Raw genomic sequence first — 13,780 nt, 5'->3', positions numbered from 1 at the left:
CCCAGGAAGCTTTCTGAAGCTACTGAAAGCAGGTACTTGAAAGCAGTGGAGCTGACAGACACCTGGTTACCCTGATGGTCTTCTAGATGAGCCAGTGGCCGTTTTTGACCATTTCTCTCCCCATCACCCGCTCCATCATGAGTCCCCATACTCAGAGACACTGTGTGTCCACTCCATCCGGTACCTTGGGAAGACTGCTTCTTTTCCCTAACCTTGACTTCTCACTTCTTTACTAACAAGCAGTGGGACAGGAAAAACACGCTTTGTCCCAATTCAGTTGGCCACACACTGAAGCTCAGAGGTTCCCAAGAAACATCATGCTATGGGTTATCAGATATTCTCCTCTAAAAGGCAGTTGCTAGGGAATCCCTGAAGACTCCTTAGCTACCAGGTTAGAAATTATGGGATGCCATACATTCTCTCCACCATCCAATGCAAAAAAGGAAGTGTTTGCTCTCTTCTACCTCACCCCACAATACTTTTTTTTCGTTTGATTGGGAGAAGTTATAACATTAACACAGCAGCCCCGCAAAACAGCAAGACTAGAGAAGCATCCACACCGTGCCCTCTGAAGGTCAGGGGATGGGGAAACTACACTCACTGAGGGAGTGAGGGACAGGAGTTTACCTTTAATGGGATCCAATGATTTAATGAAATGAAGCTGGGGCTGGCGGCCAGCCAAGCTTTATCAGAGTATGGGGAAAGAACATGTCTGCTGAAATATTGAGAGTCTGGGAGATGTTCTAGGTTGCAGTAGGATCCTGAAATCACTTGACTTCAGAGAGTAGAACATTCCAGTCATGACTCTTGGGCTTTACTCTCACTTTCATCTCTTCTGTGGCTGAGGTCCCACAGGCAAGGTCACTCAATGTCTCAGAGATTTCCCATTTATAAAAACAGATTATTATAGTTATTTATTATGTGTATTATCAAAGCACTTATGAACTCCAGGATTGGATTGGGGCCCCATTGTCCTAGGCACTGTACAATCACCACATACAAAGATGGTCCCTCCCGCAAAGCATTTACATTCTAAGGATTGGACAGGAGACAACAGATGGATACAGGCAGAAAGAGGAGTACAGGAAAACAGTAAGACAATTACAGTCAGCAAGACAGACAGGGGTCTCAGCACACTAGGACCCAGAGAATTTTAATTAGCTTTCTTTCTGTTTCACACCTACCTTTCTTATAGTAACACATACCTTCTGTTTTATATTTTGAACAAGTTTTTTTTAAATGAAATTAAAATAAGGCAAAGGTGAAATTATAAAATGCTTTAAAGACAAAACTTGCTTATAATGTAAAGGTACTTGCTGGTGGGCTATAGCATAGGTTAGTGGTTCTCACCTGGGGGGGAATCTGTGGCCCTGGGGGCACTGTGAGCTGGTTTTGGGGTCTATAAGCCCCAGTACCTCGGGCCCATGGGTGGCATTAGGTGGTGATGTGGGGCGCTGACCCTCAGACTTCAGTGCTATAACTCACAACAATGTAACCAGGGCAGGGCAATCCCAGGGCAGCTCCCCCCATTAACTGTTACCTCTGGTGAAAAAATGTAATAGAGGATTTGGGCAAGGAGGAGGGGAGATGGTGACCCATCTGCAAGGAGGAGATGTCAGTGTGACAGGTCAATATTTAAGCAGAAAGAGACAGGTCTGAGAGTAGAGAGGTAGCTCCGTCTGCATAGACATAGTCATAGAATTTGTGTTTGCCAATGAGATTACTCAGAGAACAGCTGTGGAGGAAGAGGAGAAGAGAATCTAGGACAGAGCCCTGTGAAAACTCCCGCAGAAAGCTGAAGAAGTGACTAGGGAGGTGGGAGGAGAACCTGGAGAGGACCAACTGATGGAAGACAGGTCAAGGAGGATGAGAACAGGGTAACTCGTGCTGAGATTTGGCTAAAAAAGAGAACACTAGAAACTATGGCAAGAGTAGTTTCAGTGGAGGTCACATGATACAAGTCAGACTAGAAATGATCTCAGATAAAATCAGAGGTAAGGAACTCCTGCCGGCAACTGTCAATACTGTATTCAATGCACTTAGAGACAAAAGGGAGGTGGGGCAGTAGGTGGAGAGGCATTGGAGGCAAGCAGGGCGAAGGGTAGTTTTTATTAAGAATGGAGAGACTAAAACATGCTTGCATTGTGAGGGGAAAGAGGCAGTGCAGAGTGGGAGGTTAAGGAGAAGAGTAAACCAGGGAGATGAGTAGGAATTGGATAACTGGAGAAAGTGGAAGGAGAGCAGATGGGAATGTCTTCCCTCCAGGACAAAGCAGAGCACTGTACAGCAGGGAGTGGGGAGAGAAGGTGAGCTGAAGGGTTCACCAAAAGGTCTGGGATAGAACTACGCCCCAAGACATGAACAAGTTCTTTGTGCCTGTAGAAGCCCCCCCTCAGTTAGGTGGACAGAATTGCATCTCCTGGCTCTTGAGATGCACAATTAATTTAATGTTTGTAAAGAGCCTGAAGATCTTCACCAAACAACTGCTTTTCACAGTAAAATAATCTGAATTATGAAAAACACCCCTCATAATGAAAATAAAAGGACATCTTTAAACTGGGTTGTTGCACAAGGAGATAATCTTGGTTTGTATTGATCTAACCAAGCAAGAATAGGTATACTGGACAGTCCTTGGTTTACAGGGCACTGTAGGACAATGAGCTTTAAAGCGAAAAATTATCATCCAAGCAAAACATTCTCTATCTGTCAGAAACGAAGATATTCATTAGCTTCTCCTTCCTCTACTTACAGATTCTGCAGGTGCAGCAACTAAAGAAAGACACTTGGTTCTATTCTTTATACATTCACTACATTGCATATATAAGTATAAACATGTTTTTATTTGGGACCTCATGCCCAGTCATCACTCACATTCCCCCACATGCAAGGAGGCTGTCTATCATGCATTTCTGCAGCAAAGTTTTGACCTCCAGGTGCGGAGCTCTATAAATCAGCTGGAAAGGCATACTAGGAGAACCTTTTGTTCTCAAGGCTGCCCAACAGACTTGCAGGTGCTCTCTCAACGAGAGCTCAGTCCACCAGGGATTCACACTTCTCATGAGCTAGCAAAAAATGGACTAGGTTCATTCACAAATTTCTAACCATTTAAGTTAGAATTAACTCTTCATACCAGTTTTAGTGGTGTTATAAAAGCTGTTCACTGACAAATTCTAACCCTTATTTGGATATCCCTTAATTCTGTCTGATTGTAGATTATTTTAAGATTAGCTTTTCCACCAGAGTATGTAAATCATAACTCGAAGAAAATACAGCATAAGGAGACAAAAAAGAAAAGGCTAGTAGCAAATATCCTTCCATACATTTTGGATAGCGAAATCCCTTTTTACTGCTTCAAATCAAGCAATTAATTTTGCAAGGAAAAAAGGTTACAGTGGTCAGAGCTTTTTTTCTCTGAGGTATCTGGCAGTACTTAAGGGCTAAAGCAGAAGCTTACAGTTAAGATGATTCTACTCTCTCTCTCCCCCATCTCTTTCTGTATTTCACAGTCTTTTCCCACATATTAAGTTACCAAGGAGGGGAGTGGGAGTGAAAGTAATGGTGGAAAAAAAGATTCAGAACACAAGGTGGATGCAAAGTAGACACAGTTATAAAAGGAAGAAAGAGTGGCATCATAGGTGGCAAATATACCAATAATGAATGTTTCTTTAGTGGAAGCAGACCATGAAAAAGTACATTGCAAAACCAAATATGGGATGAAGACCTCAGAAAATTTAGTACAGAATAGTAAGATAGAAGCCTTCATTTTACAGGTATCCTCAATGGCCTCCTTTTTCAGAAGTGCTAGGCACCCACACCTTACACTCAAGTCAACAGACAGATGCATGTTTGGCACTTCTGACATTCTGGATATAAACAGCCAGAGTTAATTTTGGATTAATTGGTGTTAACCAATTAGTACGTTGGTGCAAGAAACAAACATTACATTTTTATTCTGATTTTTCATTGATTTCCATTTTCTTTCTTTGATGACACCCTGTCTAATTGGGGGATGTTGTCTTTATCTGTTTGTAAAGCGGCTAATAAACTATTGATACAATAATAATAGGGTGACCACATTGCCCTATGGCAAATATGGGACACCAGCCTTCAGGGATGTGGAGGGACTGCTGTCCCATGTCAGGACTCCTCAGCAATGGGGTCCCTACAGGCTCCTGAGGGGGAGGCACTGGGGATGGGGGCTCCACAGCCACGCCGATGGAAGGGGAGTGGAGGATGGTGGCTCTGCACCCTCCTGGCAGGTGGTGCCAAGAATATGGGTTTTGCAGCCTCCTGGTGCGGGGAGGGGCAGAGAATGTGGAGGCTGCTGCGCAGAGGAGCTCACCTACTGCAGGAGCTGTTGCCCTAAGACACTGGGTGCTGGGAAACAGAAGCTCCACAAACACACAGGACATTTTGCCCATTTTCTTAAAGAAGTTGGGAGGCCTTTGAGACAGCTTAAACTGTCCTGGTAAAGACGGGATGGATGGTCACCTTAATTTTTTTTTTTTTTTTTAAAGTAAGACAGCGATGTGGTGAGACAGATAGTTCTGTGTACCTGAGTCACACAGAATTGAGCTTTCTGGTAGATTCAAATAAAAATTCACCATCACAAAATGACTTCATTATGAGCGAATTTCACTCTGGGAGGAGGTGGTCATTCTGGGGAAAGATCCACTCTGCTTCATCCCCTGCGGTAGTGACATAAGTTGTGGTGGACAAAGGGCGACCACAGCTTCCCACACAGTGCGCAGCAGGGGTGGTGGTGATTTTTGCTCATCTCTTGCCACAAATGGAGTCAGCTTCCTTTCTGCTCCTATCCAGTTCCACTCCCAAAAAGAGCAGAGCAGAAGCAGAAGGCCGCAGCGGACCCCTGGAATATCTTCCTGTTGGCACAGCCATTTTTTAAGACCCCAAGGACCTCCTTATGTGAAAGTGGAGCTTTGCTGTAAATGGCACAGAAGTCCATAGAAAGGCACCAGCCCAATTTGGGGGTTTTCATATTATTTCATCATATCCAGATTGACTATAAACAGCTTCCACTGTATGGCCGATGGGAAATAAAGCCTAAACAGAAGCAGAAGTAAAAAGCGGTCCAGGAATGTTCTTTTAGCCCTAAGCAATTGGTCTGTTTTTTTTTCCCCTACAGCAAAATGAATAATTCTGCAAAAGGAACAAGAGCATGATCTGACATTACAAAAATTGCAGCCATTCAAATAAGATGGATCTAACTGCAGATGTCTTTAAAGGTAGCTATGTGGTCAATTCATACACATGCTATATGGTTGATCCTCTCTGAATTTGTCCAAAACCAATTTGTATAAAGACTAACTATTAAAAACTAAGCAGCAACGGAAAGAAAAAGTGATCCTCACACAAATGAGCTAGAGCAGTGAATTTTAAGAAATGGATGGCAATGACAGGATGAATCAGTGCCCCTCCTCTGTGCCAATCCATACCACACAATGGGTGTCACACACCAGAGTACGTGACATGCCTTCATTAAAAAGCAACTGGGTTCTTTGAAGGACTTGATGAGGCCAAAAGGTCCCTGATTCTCTAAAAATGGCTGGGTTCTATTTATAATTTCTTGTCTGTGAGGTGCAATTATCTTAAAATTTTGTTCCCCTTACTTGCCTAAAATGCCCTATTCTACACACTTTTCCCTTCAGCAAACACTCAGCACATACAGCAAGGCTCCAGTGATGGTCAGAGGCAGACAAGTGACAGGAGAGGAATAAAGAAGCAAGACATACTGCCCTAACAACTGCTTCAAAATTCTATTTGGCTCTCCTTAACTACTTGACTTAAACACTTGTACTCTGGGTGGAGCATAGGTCATCTACAAATCTCCTCCACTTCACTCTGTCTCACAATAAAACTTCTAACTGACCCCAGAAGTATCCCAGTTGTCCTTCAGTCTTAGTAGATCTTCTCCTTGTTTTGCGAGGTCTTCCTCTTCTGTGTTTTCCTTCCGGGTTCCATTTGAAAGCTTGAAGGACTATTGTGAATGATGGTTTTCTGAGAGTGTTGCCTAGCCATCCCCTCTTTCATCTCTGGAATGTCAAGTGGTTCTTGTCCTGCTCCTTTCTGTTCCAAAGCTCATTTGTGACCAAGTCTTGCCACTTGATGCAAAGAACATAACTCAGGCATCTGTTTGTGGCTTGTGATTAGCTTTCCAGCAAGCATAAAGTTAAGGCTCTGAAGAGAAAATCCAAATAACAGCTCGCAAAAGTCAAAGAAAATTCACTGTCAGGTGATGTCAAAGCCAGGCCAGGAAAGACGGTGAGTTTTACTGATGTCAGGCCTATCACTGAAGTGGAAGCACAGATGCTTGTGAACTATTGAGGTGGAATGAAATTGCCAAGATGTCCACTAGAAATGAATTATACTTATATAAAAAAAAAAACCACCACACCCAACAACAAAACACAGGTTTCAGGAGGAAGACAAGGGCAAAGAATTAGCACATGCTCAGGACAGAAAAAACTGTTCATCTACGTTGCTCACCCGGTCAGTCCTCACCAGAGCCATGGTCACGAGAAACATCTTTGACTTGACACCTGACTGTAAGGAAGTATTCCAGCAGTGCAGAAAATAGAATTTAATCCCCATTGTTACGTTTGTTTCCTACTTTCCACCTTCCTCAAATACAGGCTTATGCCAAACTAATACTATAAAAAGAGTAAATAATATTAGCTAAAATACAGCTTTTAGTTATGTCCAGCTCTGAGTTTCTTGCTGCATTTGGTCTACTCTACACCTGTACCTGTGTTGTTTATTATTTACACTAGAATAACATCAACAGGCCCTATTCATGGATCAGGACCCCACTATGCTGGGTGTTGTATAAACACAGAACAAAAAGGGGGTCCCTGCCTCAAAGGAGTTTACAGTCTAAGCGGGCTGCAACTCTTCAAGGGAGGAAATATGGAATTTGTGTTTCATTGAATCTAAGCTGATCATATTGTCTACAATTAACAAAAACCAATCGCGTGTGGTTAAACATGGGTGAGTATTGCCTAGGGGAGACTTGGTTCCTTGAAGGTGAATTTATCAAAATCTGCTCATCCTAAGAACTTCATCTAATGTGCTTATGAAGAAACAATGCCAGAGAACAGCTAAATTAGCAGCACTTGAACGTGAAAGCATATGAATCTCTTCCCTGACTTTCTCCAAAATGTTTCAGTTATAGTAAATGCTTCAGGGGTAGAGTCTCCCAGGAGTTTCTCTAAGGCTGGGTCTACACATGCCCCTTCTTTTCGAAAGGGGAATGTTAATGAGTAGGTTCGAAAGATGCTAATGAGGTGCTGCAATGAATATGCAGCGCCTCATTAGCATAATGGCGGCCACGGCGTTTCGAAAGTGCGGTTTTTCGAATCGCGCGCCACCCGGGGAGACGGGACCTTCCGAAAGGACCCCCCGAAGGGCTTTTGAAGAAGGTCTTTCAAAAACTGGGGGGGGGGGGGGCAGTCCTTTAGGAAGGTCCCATCTCCACGGGTGGTGCGCGATTCGAAAAGCCGCACTTTCGAATCGCCGCAGCCACTATTACGCTAATGAGGCGCTGCATATTCATTGCAGTGCCTCATTAGCATCTTTCGAACCTGCTCATTAACATTCCCCTTTCAAAAGGGAGGGGCATGTGTAGATGCAGCCTAAGAGGTCAGGGAAATCTTACTGACAGATCCAACATGGAGAACTGCTTCCATTCAGGAACCAAATTAATAACTAAACAGAACAATGATCCTGTTTATTCCCCAGGTGATTATATGTTTTTTAACATGTTCTGCATTTTTCTATGGAATGAGGTTATCATGACTCATGGCAATCAATTATAACAACCAGTTTATGAGAGAATTGGATTGAGAGAGAGTGAGAAATTAGTGGCCAAATGTCATCCCATCTAATGTCAGAAGTAATTAGTTTCCTACTGCTGGCGCCATGTGAATGATTAAAGCAATCACCCACCATTTATATCCTGCTTACTACCAGGCCATTAATTACTGAAAGCGAGCCTCCTTAGTCTGAAATATCAAACAGCTGTGAAAAGAAGGGAAAAAAGGACACAATTCACACTTACCATCAGCACGCCAAAGGACCACCAGTCTGCACTCTGTGTGTGTCCTCGCCGATTGACCACCTCTGGGGCCATATACTCTATTGTCCCACAGAAAGAATAGGCTCTCTTGTCATGGTCAATGGCCTCCTTGCTCAGGCCAAAATCTAGACATTTTTAAAATAGATGGAACTTTTGTCAGATCTTAGCCTATTGTTATAAACATTGTCTCACATTTAAACGACATCTTTCCTTCAAATGAAACAACAGCTTAAGGCAAAGGTGAAAAATTCTGAACCCAAGTGAGAATCAATTTTGTCCAGAAGTGCATATTTTTGCAATGGGACATTTACGTGCATATAACCACCAAAACACACTCAGAAACCGGTAGCTATATACACATGTGGCTATACAGAAACAAAATTCCCTGCTGGCATGTTGGAATTTATGCCATGGGGGTGGGCACATACATATTCCACACACATCTGAAGAGACAGTCCAGAGATGGCAGAGGTAATTAGGATAAGCAAAATATAGTTACACCAGCTGGAATTTGAACAAGTCATTGGAGTTCACAATCCAATTCTCGCAAAAAGTACCATGGCATTTCTAACCATCACAAGTGGACGAGCATGTACTGATCCCACACAGCAGCTCCAAGGCAACACAGGATGTCCATTCCAGGCATCTTTTCATTCTGGAGGTAGACGCCATGTGGGAAGAGCATGTGGTTGCAAGGATTCATGGGTTGGAAGCATGGAGCTAGAAGCCACAGTCAGGAGCTTAATTTTATCTGAAAAACGGTACCTCCTGCATGCATTAATCCCTTATGCTACACTAGGACAGTGGCTCAACAATGACCACAAGGAATAATGTCAGCTAGTGAACCATCAGTCCCACTTACTGCAGCCCCTAAATTTTCTCTAGCAACTTCTTTCCAGCTAGTGATCCAAGATCACAGCTTGAGGTAAAATGATACATGGAAACCAATACAGTGAATTGGCAGGCATGTAGAAGTCAAGATTCAGTGATCAAATGCTGTTCTTTACACACCTGTAATCTTAATGTGGCCCTCTTCATCTAGGAGGATGCTGGAAGGCGAAAAACCACAGAAGGATTAGGAAAATATAAAACACATTTAACAATAGAGAATAAAAATGGTGAAAGGGAGGAGATATCTAGATTAAATATGCATGTAGCCTGCCTCCTTCTTAGAAGCTCCAAAGAGAAAGATCTCTTTAACACCCAAGGTCTACCTACCTATATGCCCGAGACATGAACAGCCTGTGCAGGCTGGATAATCAGCCTGATTGACATGCCATGGCAGCCAGGTGCATGATTCGAATGTTTGGTTCGGAGTTTCCAGACACATGAACTGGGTCTAAAGAGAGACCCAGTGTTTGTAGGAAGGGAGCTGCCTGCAGGACTGCTGATTTCAGCTGCAAGCATCACAGAACTTTAATTTCTCTTGAAGGAAAGGCGAGAAAGGTTCACAGAGAACCCAAAGCTCTTCAGTTGCAAGGTGACCTTCAGAGCCTCAAAAGTAAGGAAGAAATGGAGTCTTCCATTTGTGAAGAGCCAGGGTTCTCTGAATGTGATCTACACAATTTTTTTTTTAAACAGAGTATCACCATCACCCTCATTATCAAGACTCAAACAAAAACCAAACCAAACAACGCAAGCTAGATTTAAGACTGCTCATGCCTCTCCAAGTTAGCTCAATGTCGCAACAATTTCAGAAGTCTTTAAGTATCATGCAGGCCTTGGAACCATGTGATATGGCTAACCTCGTTCCTGGGCTCCGGGCCCCTGTTCAGTCCACTAGCCCCATGGCCAGGACACCATGGACATTCTTGAAACGGGTGCAGGGGAGGGATGGTGGTCTGGGGGAACTTGGGCCCCACCCACTCATTCCAGGTTCCGGCCCAGGGACCCTGTGTGGCTGCTACTGGCTCCCCTCACCATGGACACCACAGCTCTACCCCCGACTCTCTACCTCCTCCAGGTCGTAGTGGTGGCAGGAGCATGTTCCCCCTTCTGGATCAGCTCCCCCCGTGCGATCAGTCTATTCTGGCCTCATGGATAGGGGCCTTAGCTCTTTGTTGATCAGCATTCCTCCCCTCCTCTGCTGTTCCTACAAAACTCCCCCTGCTTCTTTCCACTCGCCTCCTATGTTCTCCTCTATCACCCTCCCCTCCCACTGGGCAAAGAGTTTTTTTAAAAGGCAGTCTTAAGTCGGAGCAGCTGGCCCCAACTGACCCAGGGCAGCGTCCTCCCGACCTGCTCCCACTCTGTTCATTTGCCAGCCCTGCTTTTCTCTCTTGTACTCACTCCCCTGGCCCTACCCTGTCACAGCCACTATGCACAACATCGTAGGTCAACAAAAGAATGAGGTCATATCCCTTAGGTCTGCATGCAGGTTGAACCAGCTCCACGGCAGCACCTTGGACCTGTTGCCTTGGACCTATTGGAGGATTTGCATAAACCCAGGGCTCAGTGAATGGAGAAGGATGAAGAGGTAACCCAGGGATGAGATATGAGATCGAGGGCATGTGTTGTCCTTCCTATACTCCAAAGGAAATCTGCTGAAAAGGTAATATAGCTACAAGGGAGGCTTACACAGTTCTCTTCATCCTAGGTCCCCTTCCAGTGAAAGTTAACTCCAGAAGCCACAATCTGGTCATGCTGTAAGTTTGCCGAATGTCTGTACTTAAATCATCTTAAATTAGCCCCTGAATATTATTCATTAATGTCCTTTGTTTTTAATAGAAATACATACATACATAAATACATTTTTATTTTCTGAAGTTAAGTTTAACTCAGTACCAATAAGAAATTGAAAGGCGAGGGCAGATGGAGCTCACCAGTGAGGGAACACAGTATAAAAGCCATGGTAGCGACATTCTGGATAGCTGCAAATCCAAAGGAATGATGTGTCCCAGTAAATAAATGATGCTCTCTTAAAAGGACTGTGCTGTACTTAATAAATCATTTTTACCTCATGAAAACAGTGACATGACTTATTTAATCTAATTGCTGATTCACATGTTGAAGAAGAAATAACTCATCTTCTGACTGTGTGTGGTCCAGGAAGAGATTCTACTTCACTTTTCCCAACAGCTGCAATGTTAACCCTTATCTCCTGTTCCAAGTCTAACATGAGCAATTGCACTTTCTACACCTAAATTTCCTTATCACACCTATTGGATCTGGCACATTTCTTTGTGCCCCAACCTCTTCTGCAGCATGTGTGCGCACAGGTGAACTTGTATTTTCAACATGGAAGGCAGCTCCTTTCAGTGATGCAAAGTGATTCCTTGTTTATGTGATCATGAAATATTATTCACAAACATTTGTGTGGGAAAACTAGAGATTCTCTTGATTTGTAGTATGGAGTTAAAAATGGGGAGACACTCATTTTTCTCACTACTATGAGCAATTTTTATAGTAGCAAAGGTTAAAAACACCCCAAATTTTGGCGTTATAACCTCCAGTTTTCATATGTTTGCTCCAGGCTAACATTTATGATTTTCACAGCAGCAGTCAGATATGAAACATGAAGGCACCAGAAAAAATCATCTTTAGTTTTTGTGCAAAGAAGAAAGAATTCTGAGGCAGAATTAGGATGCAGTAGTTTACTCGAATGTACTCAACACTCCTTTAATTAACCATTAGATTAAATATGTAAAGTTAGTAGCCAACCATATCATCTCTTGGTAGTCCTATCCCCTCCAATGTTCTGATTATCATAATACAGGTATATTTAAAAGAACCAACCTAATAGAAGCAAAACTGATACATTTGCCTATTTTCACAGAAAAAGTTGTCTTTGTGATAAAACAATTTAAACACGATCATTCATAATGCATTTGTAGGCCAAGGACAGCCTTGTCGACTCTGATTCAACATCAGAAGCTGACAGCTGAGTCACTAGTGTTGTTTAATAAACAAAGCCTCTTCTTTTCCATCTGCTCCCAACTTCTACAGAAGTGTGATTTTTAAGCACCGGCCATGTAAAAGCCATGTTTAAATATGTTCTAGTGATAATCTTCCCCCCACAGAGGATTACATGGAGGAAGATAACAGAATTTTGCTGTCCCCTCACCAGTGTGATTTGGAGGTGAGAGTTAGGCCTTTACCCTAAGATAAAAGGCATGTGACCCCCCCCATCCCATGCAAGGGCAGTTTGTTGACATTGGTTTTAGGTAGGTAGATATTGCTAGGCATATGAGAAACACACAGCTATTTAAGTCAGTATGACTCAAAGTGAGTCTCAAAGTGTGGTCTGAGGCCCACCAGTGAGCTCATCTCCCCACCTCCCTTGCTGCAGCAGGGAGCCCACACTGGCACTCCAACCCCATGTGCACTCCCCCAAGGCTGCAGCACAACCACCAGCACCTGCTGCAGAGGGGAGCTTTGAGTCCCTTGGGCTGGATCCGGCTAGTGGGCAGATGAAAGCAGTTCCATGCGCTGCTGCTTCCCCACCCTGTGGCTGGGGGGTGGGAATGGCAGTGCAGGAAACCGATCACCTGGAGTCTTCCCTCGCTGCTCCCATTGGCGATATTCTGGCCGATGGAAGTAGCATAGGGTGGTGCTTGGAAGCAGCATGGGGTGCAGACCCAGGTAAGCAATCACCCTTATGCCCGAAACCCCATTGCCCACATGGACCCTCCTCCTGCCAAGACGCTGCATCCCCACCCTGCTTCTGAACCCGCCTCCCTCCATCCTAGATCCCTCACTCTCTTCCTGCTCTTGCACCCCTCCCACACAGACTCCTCCACTCCGCTCCTTCAACCTCCCGACCACTCAGACCCCCACACTCCCTCCTGACCAGATTCCACATCCCCACCCTACTCTTGCACCCTCCTTCCTGCCCAGACCCCTATCCCACTCCCTGACGATCCCCTTCTGAACACTAAATCCCTCATTTGTGCCCCACACCAAAGCTGAGGGTGGCCCACAAAATCTATGAGCCCCAGGACATCGGAGGTATTCATCTTGCCTGTAGGAAGCCTTGAACCTTGTTCCCCCCCTCCACCAACTTCATGAGGCTGCAGCATGAGGGGAGTGAGCTGTCTCAGTTGGGGCCCACATCAATGAAAGTATGGCTTTTTTTTTTTTAAATGGGTTTCACTTTTGTGTGGTCCTCGACTGATTTTTCTGTGAGTCAGTGGCCCCCAGTCTAAAAAGGTTCCCCACCCCTGCCATAAATAAAGACAACATTGAAACCTTTTTTGGGGGTGGGGTGGGGACAAATTAATATTTCACTTTATACAAATGAAGGTTTAAAATATACACTTTTATGTTATAAAACATAAAATTAAGATTTCAATATATGCCCCCTTAAATGATAGCTGCATATTTACATTTCTGTGTTATGTAGCCTAATATAAATAATTTAGTATTTAAGGTACTTAGAGATAAGTGAATGCATTGTGTTATCATGGGTGATTAGCTGGTGATTTGTGAAGAGGTTTGTGTTGAGCAGGGTGGACCTCAGGGCAAAAAGTCTGAGAACCACGACCATAGCAAATAAGAGACAGAGACCAAGAAAGAGGCAGGGAAAAGTAGCAAGAAAATGACGGGAGGCGGTGAGCACAGTGTGACTCTAGAAAACGCTATAGGAAGACCTTTTGGCTCCGCCGTTGGCGAAAGAGGCTTGGTGGGCTGGTAAGCAAAGGAACACTTTTTTTTTTTGTTCTTGATGCCTTCTGCATTCCGAGATGC

The 13,780-nt window shown here is 44.0% G+C and overlaps 1 protein-coding gene across 3 annotated transcripts in view; it reads right to left on the bottom strand.

Annotated features, from left to right (window-relative positions):
• RPS6KA2 (ribosomal protein S6 kinase A2) overlaps positions 1–13,780 on the bottom strand; it is a 473,151-nt gene that overhangs the window by 86,457 nt on the left and 372,914 nt on the right. For all 3 annotated transcript variants that reach the window (XM_074990258.1, XM_074990256.1, XM_074990257.1), the window contains 2 exons: positions 9,107–9,144; positions 8,078–8,220 (listed from right to left, as the gene is read on the bottom strand). In XM_074990258.1, the coding sequence (XP_074846359.1) occupies positions 8,078–8,220; positions 9,107–9,144 (181 nt within the window). The remainder of the gene's footprint in view (positions 1–8,077; positions 8,221–9,106; positions 9,145–13,780) is intronic.

This window comes from Carettochelys insculpta, chromosome 3 (assembly GCF_033958435.1).
Source record: "Carettochelys insculpta isolate YL-2023 chromosome 3, ASM3395843v1, whole genome shotgun sequence".
Lineage (NCBI taxonomy): Eukaryota > Metazoa > Chordata > Testudines > Carettochelyidae > Carettochelys > Carettochelys insculpta.
The sequence above is the reverse complement of the archived record's forward strand: the minus strand, read 5'-3'. Positions and strand labels throughout refer to the sequence as shown.